General features: G+C 46.0%; 2 protein-coding genes across 2 annotated transcripts; both read right to left on the reverse strand.

The window, feature by feature from the left end:
- Nucleotides 1-4,387: 4,387 nt before the first annotated feature.
- On the reverse strand, nt 4,388-11,475 carry LOC308411949 (uncharacterized protein). Its single transcript, XM_080906016.1, has 4 exons — nt 11,206-11,475; nt 7,475-8,698; nt 7,124-7,293; nt 4,388-6,402 (listed from the first exon to the last, which is right to left on the reverse strand). The coding sequence occupies exons 2-4, from the start codon at nt 7,991-7,993 to the stop codon at nt 5,265-5,267; spliced, it is 1,827 nt and encodes a 608-aa protein (XP_080762142.1). The 5' UTR covers nt 7,994-8,698; nt 11,206-11,475; the 3' UTR covers nt 4,388-5,264.
- A 1,600-nt stretch (nt 11,476-13,075) lies between these two features.
- Nucleotides 13,076-18,756, reverse strand: psmd3 (proteasome 26S subunit, non-ATPase 3). The gene is made up of 12 exons (XM_080904626.1): nt 18,490-18,756; nt 16,063-16,253; nt 15,751-15,891; nt 15,249-15,385; nt 14,982-15,172; nt 14,800-14,903; nt 14,607-14,721; nt 14,316-14,435; nt 14,129-14,232; nt 13,894-14,049; nt 13,516-13,566; nt 13,076-13,316 (listed from the first exon to the last, which is right to left on the reverse strand). The coding sequence occupies exons 1-12, from the start codon at nt 18,668-18,670 to the stop codon at nt 13,239-13,241; spliced, it is 1,569 nt and encodes a 522-aa protein (XP_080760752.1). The 5' UTR covers nt 18,671-18,756; the 3' UTR covers nt 13,076-13,238.
- Nucleotides 18,757-19,472: the final 716 nt, after the last annotated feature.

Consider the following 19,472-nt stretch of genomic DNA (forward strand, 5'->3'; position numbering starts at 1 on the left):
TATTAAACAAATGACTGACTAAGTATTTTAGGCTTTAGTTTACTTCAGCCATATTCCATATAAATCAGGTATCATACAAAACTAAAAATAGCTTCAAGTAGAGTCATGACAATAAAAGAATATGACTTTAAGGACTTAACAACATTACTTCAGTTACACCAACATCTCTGACACATCAGCACTAAGGAAACACTGAATGACCTGCTGGGTTTTGTCCATAAAACTACTCGTCTAAGATTAACACAGAGTAAAAGATCTCTCAGCAAAATGATGCAACAGTTTAGGCACTGTTGCCCCGATCAACTCAGTGAGCTGGGATTTTTATTCTAAACATGAACTACTGTTACAGCAACAGACATTAATCCTACTGGTGTCCCACACAACAACTCAATGTCCACTATGTGAAGCAGCCAAACACAGGCCTGCTCCTCTCACTAACTGAGATAAACTGCTGGCATATTGGTTTTACATCTATGCTGTCCAGTGTCTGCTGGTGGACATACAGCAACATTGTTTAATCTCATTTGAGTCATTGTTGACTTTAGCATGTTTTTAGTCTTCTGAGAGCACTGAAGCTTCTTTCAGCCTCAGTACCTGCGTTTTATCCTCAGATTAAAATTATTCTGTGCCTGATGTGCCTCACCTTTGGCCCTGGCTCCTCCCCTCTGACTGCACTAGGACATATTGCCACCTGATAAAATAACACATGGATTCGTGCCATATAAAAAGTGAGACGTGTCAATTCAGATTCTTTGTCAAATATACACTAATGAATCAGTTTACATCAGCAGCCTGACAATTGTCAAACAGGATCCCACAGCTGTTTATGTTTTTGAACACATTTTGCACAGAGAGACATTTTTTGAAAAATGTATTGACAGCAATGTTGAACATTATTACACAGGAAAAAACAACTACAGTAAAATAATGACACCGTGACGCCTCTGCCTTTGTAAATGGAGGGACAGTAACTGCATGTTTATATGTAAGCGTGTAAAACCTGCAGACAGTCAGATTAACAGTATTTTGTCTCTATCTGCCATTCTGTAATTCATCTCATGTAAACGTGGCGCGCAGCGTGACGTGAAAAAGGGCACATACCTTTGATGTCGCGTGACGAACTCCGTATTCCTCGTCCACACGTAAACGGAAAAAAATGAGTTTTAAAAAATCTCAGAACAGCCGCATGTTCAAAAATACCCGTGTAGGTGTGGACGCAGCGTAAAAGAGTTATTAGTGAGAATTACAGGTAGTAATAAAATAAATAATAAATAATAAAAAAATAATTGTTTGCAGTGGCGTGTCCAGCAGGGTGGCCTGGGGGGGCACAGGCCACCCCCCGCCAACCAGACTGGCCAGGTGGCACCCCAAAGCTAAAACAATGAAATTCAATGAAATCAAATGTACAATTATGTTTTCACAGTGATGCTCAGATATCCGAGTGTAAGTGAATGCAGCATCGGCTTCTGGACTATGAGCATCACGTTAGCAAAGGTAGGAGAGCCAAGTGTAACCCAGTGTTAATTTGGTTATCTGATATTGTGTGATATTCAGTATATATGTATATATCTATATTGGGTATAAAATGTTCTTCAGTGATTTTGAGGTTTTTTTATTGCTATTGGTTTGCGGCTGCTTTACGTCGACTTTTGTAGTACATCCAAGTGGGAGGGGCTACGAGCTCACATGGCTTGTAGCTGTGCCAGAGAGCAAGCTTGGGTGAGCTAGCGGGGAATATCTCCTTCTGCAGTAGCCTTAAAAAAGACTATTGTTCGTTCTCCTGCCAGACGCCTCGCTGCTGCGCTGCCTCCTCGCTGCTGCGCTGCCTCCTTGCTGCGCTGTCTCGCTGCTGCCATTAAAGGACCGGCGGCTGCCATTCATTCATCCATCTGGACCTCGATTATTTGGACCGAAGTACTCACACACACGCCCGCACTCAGTGCCATACACTCTCTTTATTTTGCTGGCCAGCTAACACCATTGTTGTTGTTGTTGTTTTTCGCATTCACAAAGACTATCCAAAGACATTTTGGTTATTGTCAAATAGACACTCTGATTACGCACTGAGGAGGTTGTGGTGTTACAACCCCAGGACTGAGAAAAAGGACTCTTTACACAATATATTCACTTGTCTCCTGGTTAGGAGAAGAGGCTATTGATGGAAATAAAAAAATTTCTTTTCTTCTTCTTCTTGCCTTTGTTTACATTGTATCCCAGAGAAGTTTTAAGTTGTTCAGGTTGAAACATTTGCACTTAGAGTCGGTTAAGTTTCCTTTGATGTATCAGTGTCAAGCTGATGTTTAAGAGGGTATGTTAAGGACGGATGTGCTCCAGTCCATCAATCCTTTAAAGTGCTGGACACCGATGGTAAATTGCCATCAGACCCTAAATAAATTGTCCTCTGCTGTTATCCATATTGCTTCACTCATTCTTTGGTGAGTAGACGTCTTGGTTACACAAGCACGAAAGAGGCACCGCAGAAAACAATTTTTCAGCGAAAGATTAACAGGTTAACATACTGGACTGGCCATCAGGCATACCGGGCATTTGCCGGTGGGCTGATGACTTATTTATTTATTTATTTTTGTAATGTCATGAACAATGAGAGGTGGTGGATTGGCCAGATGCTGGCAGATCTGTAAAAATAACTCAGTTGTTTGGTTTCTCTGGTGGAGCTTTCACAGAGGCCAGCAGGTGGATGAGGGAAAGGAGAGGCAGGAGCAGAGACCCGAGGCGGCCGCCGGTCCGAGTGTCAGGTGAACTGAACTTCAGGTAAGAAGTTATAACCTGCAGGTCAGATATAAACGAAGTTTAGGTGGAGTTTATTTTCGTCATGCTGACTTTTTCGTACTGCGTGCTAGCTAGCATGACAGAGTTTCTATACAGCTGGGTGGGTGCTATGATGTTACTGATAGTGAACTTTATTTTATTCATAAGGTTAGTTAGTAGAGTTGCCAACGGCTCCTTAAAAATGGAATGGTCCCTCATTCAGAGAAAATATTACGCGTTTCGTATTGAGCTGAGAAGAGACGCAGTTTGTCCCGGACTTCAGCTACAATGGAAAAAGACACAAAGCTGGAGTTATTCTGTGTTTACGCTGCACAGCTGCCTCTTCTTCTCTCATTCTCTCCTCCTCCCTCTCCTGTTGCTACTTCAATCATGAAACTGATCAATGATCAGCTGATCGTCTCTCTTGTTTGTTTATCGCTCACTTTGCGCCAGAAAGAGGAAACCAGCGGATGTCGCGCTAAACAACAGCAGCACGTTTAAGCTTGATCAGCTGTTGTTGGAATGTATTTAATAATAATTTCTAGTATCAGCTGATGTTTGCTGGAGCCACAGCTGTAAAGCTGCTGGTCATGATGTCGGTTTGGATATGTGGTGAGAGGGAAACATGAAGATGAAACCAGGAGATGTCCTTACTGAACCATCAGAGCTGTGATGGAGAAACAGGTTTACCTTTTAGGTGACATGGATGAGTTGAAGTTATGAACTGTTTCTGAGAGACAAATAACACCAGGATCCTTTTCTACGTAGCTGACAGCTGGTAACTGTGCAGGGGCGGGTCTAGCAAAGTGTTGCCAGGGGGCAGGTAGGGCATTAACAGGGAGAGGGGGGCACAAAGAAATACTTTCTTATTCTCATTTAAAATGTCTAGTATTAACCCCGATTCTTTTGTCCCCGTGACAGAACAGATAAAACCAACTCATAGTGTTAAAACATTTATATTTCTTTTTATTCAATCATCTTCCGGAAGAGAGAGCACAGCTCAAACGCCAGTTGCAGCTCTAACATTTTTAGCTCCACATGTGTCTTATATGGTATTATTTCTGTACTTTGCACGTCACACAGTTTCAAACATTGCTTATATGGCAAAGTTCCTCTTTTCTGTGTCTTATCTATTAATATGCCTGTGCACTAAAACTTCCTGTTTTTTAGTCTGGCTGAGCACTTTGTGAGTCAAAAGTGGCCTTGCTCTACAAGCCTTCATTATTAAAGTACATAAAACAATATAATAGGAAAAGAAGGATACTAAGGATATTGATTTCATGACACTAGCTTTTATTAAATAATTATCTGAATCTTGCAAACAAAGTTTTTATCTGAGGTAAAAATCAAATCAAATTCAAATTTTATTTGTCACGTACACAGTCATACATAGTACGATATGCAGTGAAATGCTTGGACAACTGCTCGTGACCTAAAGAAAAAAGAAAAGGCTATGAATAAGATAGGAAATAAATATGAAAATTAAAAAGGGTAAATTTAACTAGGAAGGAAGAAAATAAAATATAAAAATTAAAGTTAAAAATGAAATAACTGTACAACACAAATTAGAATGAAGGGTAAATTTAACTGGGAAAGAATGTATAGAAATCATACATATACCAACAAGACTGTACATCACTGTCACAACAGCGTTTGTTTTCATTCAAAGGCTTTATGGCTTTAATACCTGGGGCCAATTTTCTGTCCCAGTCCAGCCCTGCAGGTTAATACTGGCAGTGTCACCATGCCAGCTGACTGCATTTCATCATCAGCCAGTGTTGTTCTTTATCAATATTACCAAAGTTTACCATAAGGCAGCATAGAAAGTATTTACTTGCTTTCAGGTTTTATTCAAATGTTAGTCTTTTCAGTTGTTTCCCCACTTTTTTCCTGTTTCAAAATCAAACACCAGTTTGTGAGAAGATTATCTTCTTTTTTTAACAGGCAGATAAAGTTTTACATTGGCATTGGCTAATTTGTCAATTGTTTGTTACAAATGTTCGTATTTTAAAATTCAAAATGTTTTTGCTCAAAACATGTCAGTAAAAATACTATGCAAATATTGCTGTCCTTGACTGCTGAATAAACACTGACTGATTGTATCTCTTGTACTTTTTCAACACAGTATGTAAAAACTTTGCACCGTAGTGGTTAAAATCTCATTCTAAGAAGAGTTAAAAGCACATTCAGTTATTAGTTTTACAGGGTTATTGAATTATGGTTAACAGTGGGTAGAATTGTTTTTTAACATTATCAGCCAGTTACATCTGCCACCCTTCTCCAAATCTGTGAGAAGTGGAACGAAAATCAGACATGATTCCGAACATTTTTAACAAATAAATAACTGCAAAGTGGGTGTGCGTGATTATTCAGCCCCCTGAGTCAATGCGATGTGTTATGTGTGTATGATGATGACTCCTGAAACGTCAATGCTCGGACGTCCAGGAGTCCAACATATTTCAGCTTTTAAAGGACAAATAGGTGCATCAAGTTTTCTACTCTTCACTATTTTTCAGTCGTTTTGTGGGCTCATCTTCATCCTCAACCTCATCCTCAACCTCATCCTCATCTTCATCCTCAACTTCATCCTCATCTTCATCCTTAACCTCATCCTCAACTTCATTCACAACTTGATCCTCATCTTCATTCTCAACTTCATCCTCAACTTCATTCACAACTTGATCCTCAAATTCATCTTCAAATTCATCCTCATCTTCATCCTCCTCTGCTTTAAGGGGAGGTGTGGCATTGAAGTATATACTGCAATGATCTGCTATGTCGTCATTACGAACACTCAGATCAGAGACTTCAACATTTCTGCTGATGACCAGATCCAGAGTGTGACCTCCTTTATGTGTTGGGCTTTTTACATGTTGCGTAAGACTGTTATTGTTCAATATAGACGAAAATCTTTTTTTGGTTTTGTTCTTCAACTTTTTATCAAACCAGATATTAAAATCTCCAGCCAAAATGATGCCGTCTTTGCATTTTGCAGAAACGTCCTGCAAGAGGCTTTCAAACTCCGGCCGGAAATCTTTGAATTTCGTCTGCGGAGGGCGATACACACCGATGACCAGGACAGGTTGGTAACCAGTTCGCTTCAGCCTTACAGCCACATATTCAAAGTGTTTGGCTGAGATCAGATTAATTTTTTTACCCTTGTAAAGGGTCTTTAAGAATAAAATCGCGATGCCACCTCCTCTTTTGTTCTCTTCCCTCGTAAACTGAACAAATTTGTACTCTTCAGTTAACATGTCTCGAAGGACCTGATCCTTGTGCTTCTTCTTTTCATTTTTCATCCACGTCTCTGTTAAAATTAATACATCTTTGTTTTTCTCTAATAAACCCTTCAATTTTTCCTCTTTACTTTTAATCGAGCGAAAATTGATCAGCACCCAGCTTCCAGCATCTCTTGCATTCTTCTGCTCATTAAATTTCCTTTTAGCAGCACCATTACCATCATCACTATCACGGCAGTCAGCTGGGGGCACATAGTTTTTATCTTTCTTTGTGTCATCAACACCACTCTCCTCACTTGGTTGATTACTTTCTTCCTCGTTGTCACCACCACTCCTTGTTTCGGAGGCAGACTGTTCTTCACCTGCTTGTTGAGCTAGCTTGATCACCTTGTCTCTGTAAAAGAACCCAGTGAAGGTCGAGTCAGTGTGATTTCAGCTGTAAGTCGTCACCAAAAACAACAAACAGGACTCGTACCAGATTTACCTAAAACAGCTGGAATGCAGCAAATTTACTAATGAAATCCTGCCTGACTGTGACATGATGTTGTTTATAGTTTCCTTGGTGATTATTTATGGAGGACTTAGTAATTCAGAACAATGGATGTAAGTCTGTGCTCCAACCTGGCAGATTTGCTGTGACCGTGCCAAATTCTTTAAAGGATATGAGTTCAATTCAGGCATCGTTAGGTTGATCTACTGTTGTAACTCATGGTTAGTGAGCATCAGGGTTTTAAACTGGGTCATATGTTGATTTGGGGGGGGGGGGGGTCACACAGAGAAGAGTTTGAGAACAGTTTCCAAACCTCAGCACCCAGAAACTAACTCCAAACACAACACAAAGGCAGTGACAGCAGTGATCCGACTGGACTTCTTCGAGTTTGTGAAGACGCTTCATCCGAGAACCTTCTTCAGTTTTAAGACCAAATGGTGGAGAGTCCCACGTATGTAAACCCCAGTGGGAGGGGGGCGTGTCCCAGAGAGGGTTGTTGGCACGCTATTGACTATGTGTCTCCTCGCGACGTGAGAGGCCATAAGAAGATTTCATTGGTTGTTTAACACCTACAGGAAGTCAGAGCTGTGGTGGAGTCATTTTATATATTTAGAGAAAAACTTACTCAATGTTGCTGAATTGCTGAAAAAGGTCCCAGATGAACTTTTTGATCTTGTCAGCTGCAGCTCTCAGTGATTCGCTGGCTTCGGTCACATGATTCTTCCAGATTAATTCTATCGACATTTGAATGACTTCAGGAAGTGGCAACTCCTTTCCACCATCTACAGATCCAACCTGACCGTCAGAGAGAACAGGTTACAACAGAATCATTTCTGTTCTTCATCAGTTTGTCAGTGTTAAGGGAAAAACTGCTGCAGTGATAAACCATAAAAGCATGAATGATATGTTTTTAAACCTTTAGTATGTGTTTAGATCTCACTAATGATGATGTAAAAATGAAATAACAGAACCTCACCACCACTTTTCCTTCGAGGATGTGCTGAAACTCACATCGAGACATTTCTTGGATGAGTTTTCGAGCTGATGCTGAGCTGAAGTTAATTTGGTTCTTGACTTTAAGTCTTTTTGCTGCTGCTGACAGAATTTCTTCCACGACGTGCTCACGGCTGTTTGCAGAAATCTTCAGCTTCTCTAACAGTTCCTCGTTTTTTTGCTGGGCTTCATTGATTTCACCTTCTATCTTCTGCAACTTCTCCAGTGATTCAGTGATTTCAGGACAAGACAATAGGGAAGATGATCTCCTTGAGAAAAACTTAACACATCCTGTCCTGTTATATTTTGGCTTTAGTTCCTTGAGCTCCTCAGACAGGGCTGTAAGCTGATCTCTATAGTGGTACAAAATCTTTATCCTGGAGAAACTGGCCTCCAGCAGCTCGTCAGCAGCAGTGCTCATCATGGAGGTTTCTCTGTCCATCACAGAGCAGGAAAGGACGCCTTCATGGGAGAAACGTTTCACCATCATCATCATCATCATATAAACAGTAATGACTGAGGGCAGTGAGGGTCAAAGGTCAGTCAGCCTGTTTGCTGCTGTGAACACTCTTTGTATTTGTTCTTTGCTTTCACCCAGCAGGCTGTGGCTCTGTGCTGGACGCACAGCGGTGCTTTCTTCAAGCTTTCCTTCCTGCGTTTAGATAAACTCCACACATTTTTACCCCTGGAGCACACCCAGCAGGAGTCACTCGTTTTCAGTGGACATGGTTGATGTGGACGTTGTGGAGGACGGTAAATACCTCAGAGTACACACTGATAATAAACCAGACGTGGTTAAAAACACCACTGCCCTCTACAGGAAGGGCCACAGTCTCTGAGGTCCTTCAACATCTGTCGACCAATGCTCAGATTTGTCTATGAGTCTGTTGTGGTCAGTGCTATCCTCTGTGCTGTTGCATGCTGGGACAGAGGGTTGAGGGTCGCAGACGCCAACAGACTCAGTAAACTGATCAGAAGGCCAGAAATGCTGTGGGGACGGAGCTGGACTCTCTTAGGGTGGTGTTGGAGAGGCGGGTGTTGTCCAACACTGTAAAGAGAATATTGTAGAATTTACGGTAAAATACTGGCAGCTGTTGCTTTCTGATGGTGTCTGAGGAACTGGATCAGGTTTTGGATCCAATGTGCTGGAGGACTTGCGTGGTGTTCCTCAGATGCTCGGTGTAGATTAGCCTTCTTTCCTTGCAGTCTGAAAGCAAATACAAAGCACAATAAAGCAAACTGCCCATTTCAAAAGCAATCTTACATCTAATAGAGCTGACACAATTAATTGTGTAATGATTTACAATTGTGATGCATTGCAATGTGGAAAAAAAAAGCATTCTTAATCCATTCAGAAGAAACTAATCGATTATTAAACACAGTCCCGATCAAAAGTTTGAGACCACTTGAAAAATGGCAAAAAATCATCTTTTGCATGGTTGGATCTTAACAAGGTTCCAACAACATGCAACAAGCAGAAATGGCAGTGAGACAAAACATTTAACTTACATTTCATAAACTTAAACTGGGACGGGCTGTTTTACAGCTGATCAAAATTTTTAGGACCACATGCCTTTAAAAGGCCAAATCTGTGCAAAACTGTGGATTCATTGTCATTGTCAGACTGTCAGGATGTTCTGATGGCAAAAGCAAAAACACTTTCCTTTTTGAACATGGCTTGTTGAACTGCATAAGTAGGGTCGCTCACAGCGCACCATCGCTGCTGAGGTGGGATGCAGTTAAGACGGTCGTCCTGGGGGTTATGGAAAAAAAACATGAAGTGGAAACCTAAAAAATCCTCAACCCAAATTAAGGCCATTAGTGGTGCCGACCGCACCCCCATAACCATCAAATGGCATCTGAGACTGAAGGACTTCAAAAACTAATTCTCTGATGAGAAAAAAATATAACCTTTTTTTTCTCCTGTAAAAAAAATGCAACCTTGATGGTCCTGATGGTTTCCAACCTTACCGGCATGACAAGCAGATCCCACCTGAGATGTTTTCTTCGCCCTACAGACGAGGGGGCGCCACAATGATTGGGGAGATGCTTTTTCCTTCAGTGGAACAATGAAGCTTCAGGAGGTGCAGGGGTGACAAACGGCTGCTGGCTATGTCCAGATGTTGCAGAGAGCATCCCTCATGACTGAGGGCCCTCGCCTGTGTGGTAACGACTGGGTTTTTCAACAGGACAACGCTACAGTACCCAATGCCCGCAGGACAAAGGACTTCTTCCAGGAGAATAACGTCACTCTTTTGGACCATCCTGCATCTTTCCCTGATCTAAATCCAACTGAGAAAGGACAACAGTTCCAGACAGCAGACGCCCTTCGTGTGGCCGTCTTCACCACTTGGAGAAATGTTCCCACTCACCTCATGGAAACGCTTGCATGAAGTGATCAACAAGAACAGCGGACCAATTTATTACTGAGTTCAAGTCTGGAACTTTCTATCCTAAACTTTTGATCAGCTGTAAAACAGCCTGTTTCCATTTATGTATGTATATATATATACATGGACCAGCTGACTGCTCACACAAACCACACTGACACAGAGTGATACTGAGCCCATCACACTAATGCTGCCCAGTGATGCCCTCCTGAGGCCAACATGGGCACTGTGGGCAGACCCCATGATCCACAGAGGGCCTCTGTACCACATGTGTTTCCTGCTGGTGCTGTTCGGTATGTAGCTCTGCTCGCAGAGACCAACTCAGAGCTGTCAGACTGTTTGTTTCACTTGTTGAGTTCTTTGCAGCGTGTCAGTAAGAACCAGTTTAACTTCATATTTCTGGCAGTGGAATATAACATGCTTTCATCTTCTCCACAGTAATCACATTTCCCTGTCTGCTGTTTCCTTATATTAAGTAACGTGCCTCCAAACATGGCTGTGTGGGGCCACTGTGGGTGTGTCCACACAGGCCCACAGCAGTTTAGCCCTTGGGGACCACAAAAAACTGATGGGCACCAGATGGGTAAAGCTAGTGTGGGCAGGGCCCAGTGGGGGTTTCCTGAGGCCGTGTACACTGTGGGTTCATCACAGAATTCCGCCAGGAAGTGACTAATGACGTTGTGTCTAAGAGTGAAGCCGCGAGGCCTGTCCGAATGAAGCCCGTGCCAAGACCCATATCGTTCTCCAGGATATCACGTGACCACAGATAGGCCCCGTTTCTCTGAAACAACTTCCTCTTCATGTGAATCGAGCTGTTGAAAATATGCAGGAATCAGGTTTTTGATCTGAGGCGACTCTGACGATTATCACAGACACCATACACACATTATGGAGCCACCCAAAAGGTGAAAACTATCAGCAGCGAGGAGCATTGTGACATGCTCTCGAGTTCATTCAATCTGCCCTTGGCCGGAGGGATTCGACCCGTTACCGGGGCTTCATCACTGCATCGCCAGACGTGGCCGTCCTGGACAGTAGAGCTGCCCGCTCAGCCCTCAAACAGCAGGGTTTAGTAACAGCCCCCACCCAGTTCAACAGGAAGCTACATGCACTCTTATTGCCAAAGAAGGAAGTCTGGTCATGTGAAGTGACTTTGTGATCAGTTTGTAAAGTGAAAATTAAAAACGTTGAGCAGAGATTAAAAGTTTGAAAGCAAAGCCTCGATGTTCACCCGCAGAGAGGAAAAAGCTTGTTTTCTGCACTCAGTCATCAGACGCTGGGCTCACCTGTTCAGTTAACAGAGACAATGACAACAGCAGCTCACCTGCTTTAAAGTGGAGCAGGAGTCAGACCCTCTGCCTCTTGGTGAGAACACATCCGTATCCGTGGCTGTTCCTCTGAAGCACCGAGCTCAGCCCCGACCATCATGTGACCTCTGCTGACGTCCTGCATGTCTGTGCAGGCTCTCAGTCGTCCCGTCACGGTAAGCTGAGCTCTTCAAAATAAAGGGCTGGACTCGCTCCAGTTTCTTGACTCCTGTTGTTGTCTGGATGATACAGTCCAGGCGCTTCTCTGTAAAAGTTTCTTAGATAAAGTCCTGCACACTTTGTTTTACACTGAATGTAATTCTGAGTGCATTTGTGTTCTGGGCCACATGATGTGTTTTAACTTCTTATTTTTATTCTTGTTTTGTCTCAAATTGTTTTTCTGTTTATATAAATACATCACGTTTGCTTGATTCTTGGCCCGACATGTGCAAAGGTCACATGAACTCCAGTGAGCTCCCACTGTTGATCCACAGGGTGGAATATGATGTCGGCCCACCGTGTGCAGCTGGACGTCTCCTGGAAGGATTTCCTCAGGTTCAGGAGTGTTCATGGGGAGTGTTGATCATCCTTCCAGAAGCACATGTGTGAGGTCACACTGATGTTGGAGGAGAAGGCCTGGCTCACAGTCTCCGCTCTGATTGGTCCCAAAGGTGTTGGATCAGGCTGAGGTCAGGACTCTGTGCAGGCCGGTCCTCCCGCACCAAACCGGCTCGTCCGTGTCCTTGTGGACTTTTCTTTGTGCACTGGTGTGCAGTCATGTGGGAACAGGAAGGAGCCATCCCCACACTGGTCCCACATACTGGGAACACGAAGGTGTCCGCAGTGTCTCGGTCTGCTGAAGCACGAAGACTCCTGAAGAACACCCCACACCATAACCCCCCCTCTACCAAACTTTACACAGCGCAGTCAGACAAGTACCGTTGTCCCGGCAACCGCCAAACCCAGACTCGCTCGTCCATCGCCAGATGGAGAAGCGTGATTGGTCAGTCCGGCGAACACGCTGACACTGCTCTAGAGTCCAGTGGTGGTGTGGTTTACACCACTGCATCAACTTTATTTATACCCATAGGTAAATTTGCTTTACAGAAAAATTGCAGCATTTGGCTTCAAAAGCACACATACCTGATAAATATAAACCTCACTGTAACACATTTATAGTACTTTAACGTTTCGAGTCAAAAAAACGATGTAAGGTGTGGGGGACAAGAGACGGGACAAACGTTTCCAACTCTCATCAGTGTCCACTTGTCCAGTCTGCAGATTGTCAGCCACCTTCACTTCTTCACTGGAACATTAGATGGACTCTGTCTGTCCATCCTTTACATCTGAGGTCATGTGACTGCCTGCACACTTTCACCTTTGACCTTGACTGAATCAGTTCATTTTTCCAATTTGTGCTGTTGTTCTGTGTCAGTGTGCAGACCTCTACAGTATCTTTCACATCGTTCCTTTTTCAGAATCACTTTTATCCCCATGATCACTGCGCTGACTCTCGCACATGCAGCGACCATCAGGAGGGCCTCAGGTGTTCAGGAAGGGAGCTGTGCACAGATGTGGAAAGCAGCTAACTTCTCCTGTTCATTTATTCTAATCATTTATGCCTCACAGCTTCATAATGCCCTCCCTCGTCACGGCTCCTGGCTTCAACAACCCTTCCCGTAGGAGCGCACGGACACCAAAGACTGTTAGCACATGGCTAACATTAGCATTACTGTAGACAGCTCATCACAGTTACTCTGTGCTCTGAGAGCTGCGTGCACTGCTGCTGTTCATCTCTCATCTGCTACCAGCCCTCACTGTCAACCTGGAAACCTCATCACTGACATCATCACCCAGAGAACAAACAAACCAACAAACAAACAGGCGTGTAAACAAAAAACTTTATTTATCAGAGAGAAACAAACAGCAGCAACGCTGCCATGGGAGAAAACAAGAGCAGAGGGGGATTCTGGGTAATAACTGACGTGGTAACATCAGCGCACACACACACACGCAAACACACACACACAGAGGAAGTGAACAGAGAGGCTCATGGGAAGCTGTCATCGTCATCTTCAGCCATTTCTTTAGCAAACTCCAGATCCTGCTGCTCACGTTCCCGACGCTCCTGAACGCACCACACGCACACACACACACACACACACACACGCGCGCACACAGAAAAAACAGATTGAATGCAGATGACAGGAAGTGCATCTTTATTATTTTATTCTGATTTGTCTCTGTGTAAGCTACAGTCACACGCTGCCACCATGTGGTCAACTAAAGACATGACATCACGTGCTGTGTGCGTGCGTGCGTGTTACCTCTGCAGACTCCAGGTCCTTGTTGTACGCTTTGGGAGGAAACCTCATGGCCTGCAGGAGGACAGAGGGAGATTAGCATCGGGGTGATCGACTCTTAAACCTGAGGTCGTGTAACCGAGCGGATCCCCGGGTCCTGCTCCTCCACCTCCTCGTCCTCAATCTGCTTTAATGTGAGGAGGAGGAGCAGGAGGAAGAAGCTGCTTCCACAGATTTGACAAGAAGGCTTCCAGTCAGACCTCTGCTGACAGGAAGTGACAGAGCTCGCAGCGTTATGGTGATGCAGAGCAGTCTGTGGGCGGAGCTTTTGTGATTTCACATTCTTGTGTTGACCTTGAGTCCTTGGGTGTGAGAGGTGTGTGTATGTTCAGGTGCGCTCACCTTGACCGACATGTTGTGGATGTCGAGGCAGAAGGAGATCCTCTGGTGGAACGCCAGCTGAGGCTCTCGGGTCCCATAGATGTCCATGGTCTCCTTGGACTGGACGAAGCCTTTCTCGTGGTTGATGCTGGCCTCGATCACGCCGTCACGGATCGCCTGTGACGCAAACACGCAGAGGTCACACAGAGGTCACGAGGTCGGCGTTAAAAAGGCGGCGCTGAGCGCGTCTGTTTACCTTGGCAACGATGAACTCGGCGTCCTCGGGACTGTCGAGCTGCAGCTTCTGAGCGATGTCGGCGAGGGAGATCCGAGAGTACGAGAGGCTGATCATACGCACACCTGCACACACACACAGATCAGTAACACACTGAGCGCGGCTGATGAGCAGCGTGCTGTGTGACGGCGGCGTACGATTGGCTCACCGGTCTTGATGACGTTGTGTCTGAGGCGGATGATGAGCGTGTACGTCCCGTCGGCCTGAAACTTCTCTCCAAACTGCTCCAACACCTGGTTAAACTTGGCCAGGTTACCTGTCCTCACAGCTGCACACACAGATACAGGAAGTGAACAGAGAGGCTCATGGGAAGCTGCGAGTATCTGAAGGTAGGTACACCACTGTGTTAGCAAACATTGTTCCTCCAATCAGAACCCATCGTTTCGCCATAACTCTACGGTCACATGATCAGGCGTGTGTGTGTGTGTGTGACACTGACCCTGTGTGAGCAGGAAGTAGGGCATCAGGGAGCGTTTGAGTGACGGCTGTCTGAACTGCAGGCGGTCGGGAATCTCTCCCAGCAGCAGCTCCACCACGATCAGCAGCTTGTGGACCTGAACCGGAGCCGATCGATGCTTCAGTGATCAATACCAGACACCGATACCTGACCGTGTGTGTGTGTGCGTGCGTACCGTCTGTTTGAAGCCCACGGCGGTGTGCTGTGGAGCCTTCCTCAGAGCGTTGGTCAGAGTCCTGCGAGCCTCCGAGTACTCCAGCTGGATGGCTTTAATACGACCTGTGTGGGTCACATGACAGGCGGGTGAGCGCGGCGTCATGGCGGGGACTCGCCTGAGCGCCGCGGCTGTGAGCTCACCTGTGTAGTAGAGGTATCGCGCCCACTCGTTGTTGTTGGCGAGCTCGGGGAACACGGACTTGGACACGAGCTTCTCGGCCTGGTCGTACAGGTTGAAGTGCAGGTAGTTCCTCAGCAGCAGGTTCAGCAGCACCGCCTGCCCGTCGGCGTCATGCCGCAGGGTCGCCGTGCGCAGGCGGGTGTGCAGGAAGCTGGGGGGGGGACAGTCGTGTGACTGCTTGTCTGAGGGTGTGATGTCATCAGGAAAGGAGAAAGGTGTGTACGTACCTGCGGATGATGTCGAGCTGGTTCTGGAACTCGTACACTCGGGCGTGGTAATAGTAGCACTTGGCGGCGACCAGGTCGAGAGCGCGGCGGTTCTTGGAGACGATCTTCTGCAGCAGGTCGTCCGACACTTTCTGCGCCTGAAACACAAACGTCACCGTCAGCACACAACAGAGCGTCACCGGCGAGCACAGAGTCCCCCGGCTCGAGTCCTTCGACCTTCGTCTTCAGCTGTTCGCGCCGGCTCACAAAAGGCGTTTGTGCTGCTGGTTACCGAGGCTGGTTACCGAGGCTGGTCTCTGCAGCTGCTCGTGGAAAAACCCGGAGACTATGCGGGACACACACACACACACACACACAGGTGAATGAGGGGCGGGTCTCTCACACACACACACACACACACACACACACACACACACACGTGAGTGAGGGGCGGGTCTCTCACACACACACACACACACACACACACACACACACACACACAGGTGAGTGAGGGGCGGGTCACCTCAGTGTATCTCTTGTTGTTGGTCAGGTGAACCACCAGCAGCAGCTGCAGGTACGCCTCCACCTCTGGCAGCAGAGGAGCTGCCGCCGCCTTCCCCGTGCGAGGACGAAACTGAACGTCTCCGTCGGCCATCTCCATCGGCTGAGACACACACACACAGACACACACAGACACACACACACACACCATCTGATCAGGAATCGATCACCTTGTTATAAATAATCAGGTTACTGTTTGATGATGCGGCTCTCAGAGGTCAGGGTTCACTTCCTGTTTGTCATTAATTCAAAGCTGCAGCTCATCTCTGCTCACCTCCTCCAGGAAGCCCAGCAGGAAGTCTCGGGTGGTGGCGTTGTTGGTGAAGAAGCCACAGATGGCTTTGTGGAGCACGTTGGTGTTGAGGCGGCGGCTGGTGGACGGCAGCGCCCGCAGAGCGCGGAGCACGAAGCGAGGCTCCTTCCCCGACACGGCCTTCTCGATCTGCTTCACGTGCTCCTTAATATCTGGGGGGGGGGGGGGTGACATTAGCACCAGTCACATGACCCACAGACCTCGGCTCAGCGCGATCCTCATGTTTACGCCTTTTCATGCGACCTTTGACCTCCATCCATGCAGATGCTACAGAGAAGGAGCTTAGCTGCTTACAGCTGTGCTCATGACAACGCGGCTCTACATCCATGCCGTAAGGTGACGGTTACATCCTCCTGAGAACCGGACGATCCATTCATGTCTCCTGTTACACCTGAGCCGCCCTGATAGGTCCTGGTGTTCTACACAGACGACGTCCTGGGCTTGCATTCATGCCTCATGTGTTAGGGCGGAGCACAAAGTCGAGGCTCACATCAGTCTCAGGTAGGACTGGGTGATACACCGAGTTTTTAAATATATCGATATAGTCTATGTTACGTTATAACTAGACTTGTGGAGCCGCATGTTTGCCTCGCTTTCGTCCACTTTTGTCTCTACGCTGCGTTACTCGGCCTCGCCTCTCCTTCACTGAACACAACTCCCCCTCCGCTATCGCGTCACCTGCAGGCAGGACGGACACGGCAGCTATCAAAGAGGAGCTGCTCGGTAAAAAGAAAACATTTGGAGACTATTTTAGTGCTGTCAGCGTGACGTTAACGCCATAACGGCATTAACGGGGCAAATCTCTGTTAACAAGTTACCGCGGATCGCCCCGTGCGGGGCTGGACAGCGTTAACGAGCTACTGTTTTATTTTATTCATGGAGCATTATTATTTAATAAGTGCTGATAATTTATTTCTGAGTAATTTTTCCTTGTACATCAGCGCTGTATGTTAATAAAAGTGCCTGTGTGAGATCTGGGACACAGCTTTGACTAAGAACTCTCTCTTTGTTCTCACTTAACGGCTTTAAAAATATCGAGATATATATCGTATATCGCCATCCAGCTAAAGAATATCGAGATATGAATTTAGGGTCATATCGCCCAGCCCTAGTCTCAGGCAAACTGATGTTTATGTTTATCCTTCATAGGGCTGGGTTTCAAAGATTCATTAAATCCTGAATGATTTCAATATAAATGTATTTTAACGCCAGAATCTCAGGTTAAAGCTCACACAACTATTTCAACAACCACCAAACAGCTAAAACTGTAAACGGGAGCAGACATGCAAACACAGAGCGTGGATCGTCCACAGACGCCGTTGGGCTGAAAGCTGCAGGTTTCATCACTCTGACCAAACCTGACTGAACCAGCAGCAGAAGATCAAACTACGCTTCATGTTTGATAAACTCTTTTTCTCTCCTCCACTCCTTATTGTGTCGTACATGTCATTGTCTTTCTTTATGCCACCTGTTCTGACCGGTCTCCCCGATGTGGCGTCTGTGTAATGTACGGGCGGAAGAGGTCCTATTTCTCTGGCTGTTACGTCCTGCACAGCTCTCTCTCCCTCTCTGCACTCAGAGACCATCAAATCTGTTTTCTGGGGGGGGGTTCTGGTGCCGGTCGTGCCAAAGTAGGTATCCCCGACAGAATTTGTTTCCCCTGTGCTGGGAGCAGGAAGTACTGATGTTTTCATTTTGTGAAAAAGGGAAAAATTAGCATCGTTACGTTAGCATTCAGTTTGGGGGTTACAACAGAGAATTATATATCAGATGGGATTATTTTAATAAACCATTAACATTTTGGCTGATAACTATTTTTATTCTCCTGTAACTTTACTCTATAAAGAGCTAAATCCTCCAAAGTTTCAGGAGTAATGCGTCATAATAAGAAGTGTTTGTGAACGAAAAATCAGCAATGTGGGATACTGTTTGTCCGTGATTTACACAGGGGGAACAAATTGTGGCAGGATCAGCCTGATATTATTTGTGTCCCACTATAACTTCGTTGTGTAAAGAGCTAACATCTCCAAAATGTCAGGAGTAGTTAGTCATTACAAGAAGTGTTTGTAAACTAAAAATCAACAATGTGGGACCCTGTTTGTCCGTGATTTGGACAGTCCAGCGTGTGCTCCCGACGCAGGGGAAACAAATTCTGTCGGGGATACCTAGTTTGGCACGACACCGGTCTGAAGGGGAACGGGGCCCGGTCCGGACCCGCGAATGGGAGAGGTTGGTGTCGGTTTTAAGCTAAATGACGCGCAGACTCTCTGGGGCTGTTAGCCCCTCATGCTAATAGGCTAACCGCCGAGCTGCCGTGACTCCCCCAGCACAGACCCGGGAACGGGTCTGTGCTGGGGGGTATCGGTATTGGTGTTTGAAGAGTTTTACCGTCCAGGGTCAGGCTGTCCTGCTCCTTTGGCTGTTTGGCCGCATTAGCCGCCTCCTCTTCAGGCATCTCCACGTCCTGCGGCTCTGGGCCCACCTCCTTCGGCTCCTTTGGCTTCTCTGCCTTCGAGTCCCGGTCCCGGCCTCCCGCCTTGTCGCGTCGTTTGGCCGCGGTCTCCTTCATGCTGTGTCTGGGTGGATGAAACCGAACCGAGCTGACCCACAATGACTGGACACTATTCTGTGGCGCAGAGGATTCTGGGATATGACAGGCAGAAGCAGAAGAGAGCGGAAACAGCAGCGCAGGCTCGATAATCGATCACAGATGTGTGTGTGTGTGTGTGTGTGTGTTCCTGTCTAGCTATCTTTGTGAGGACCGAAATCTGTCACTTGTGAGTCACACACTCACTGGTCCTCACAAGTTTGAAGACCTTTTTGAGGCTCAAAATGTGGTTTTAGTGTCAGGGTTACAATTAGGTTATGGTTAGGTTTAGGGTCAGGGTTAGGCATTCATTTTTAATGGTTAGGATTAGGCTAAGGGGCTAGGGAAGGCATTATGTCAATGAAGGTCCTCACTAAGATAGCTGAACGGGCTTGCGTGTGTGTGTGTGTGTGTGTGTGTGTGTGTGTGTGTGTGTGTGTGTGTGTGTGTGTGTGTGTGTGTGTGAGATGTGTTTTAGTGCGTTGCATTGATCCGCGGATTTCTGACATATGAAAGTCTGACCCTGCAGGGATCCATAGACTGTGCCGAACACACTGTGATTTCTGATGTTATTTGAATATGAAGTGGCGAACATAACGATGGTGTCTCTGTAACTTTAGAGTCAGAATAATGAAGTCAGAATAAGAGTAAAGACATGAACTCAGCAGAACAAACGGTTTATTTCACGCGTGGAGTCAGAATGACGGCTGAGCTCACTGAACACAGAAGACACAGTTCAAACAAACAGGGCTGATGGAGAGCCAGGGAACAGTTCTCTGAATCA

The sequence above is a fragment of the Rhamphochromis sp. 'chilingali' genome (assembly GCF_963969265.1).
Source record: "Rhamphochromis sp. 'chilingali' genome assembly, chromosome: 15".
Taxonomy (NCBI): domain Eukaryota; kingdom Metazoa; phylum Chordata; class Actinopteri; order Cichliformes; family Cichlidae; genus Rhamphochromis; species Rhamphochromis sp. 'chilingali'.

Coding starts and splice junctions, on each gene's coding strand:
- LOC308411949 (XM_080906016.1), bottom strand. CDS start 7,993: ATGATGATGATGATGATGGTGAAACGTTTCTCCCATGAAGGCGTCCTT. Junction 7,294..7,474: donor TCCTCGAAGGAAAAGTGGTG/GTGAGGTTCTGT, acceptor TCTGACGGTCAG/GTTGGATCTGTAGATGGTGG. Junction 6,403..7,123: donor CAGCAATTCAGCAACATTGA/GTAAGTTTTTCT, acceptor GTTCTTTTACAG/AGACAAGGTGATCAAGCTAG.
- psmd3 (XM_080904626.1), bottom strand. CDS start 18,670: ATGAAGGAGACCGCGGCCAAACGACGCGACAAGGCGGGAGGCCGGGAC. Junction 15,892..16,062: donor TGCTGGGCTTCCTGGAGGAG/GTGAGCAGAGAT, acceptor TGTGTGTCTCAG/CCGATGGAGATGGCCGACGG. Junction 15,386..15,750: donor ACAACAAGAGATACACTGAG/GTGACCCGCCCC, acceptor TTTGTGTTTCAG/GCGCAGAAAGTGTCGGACGA.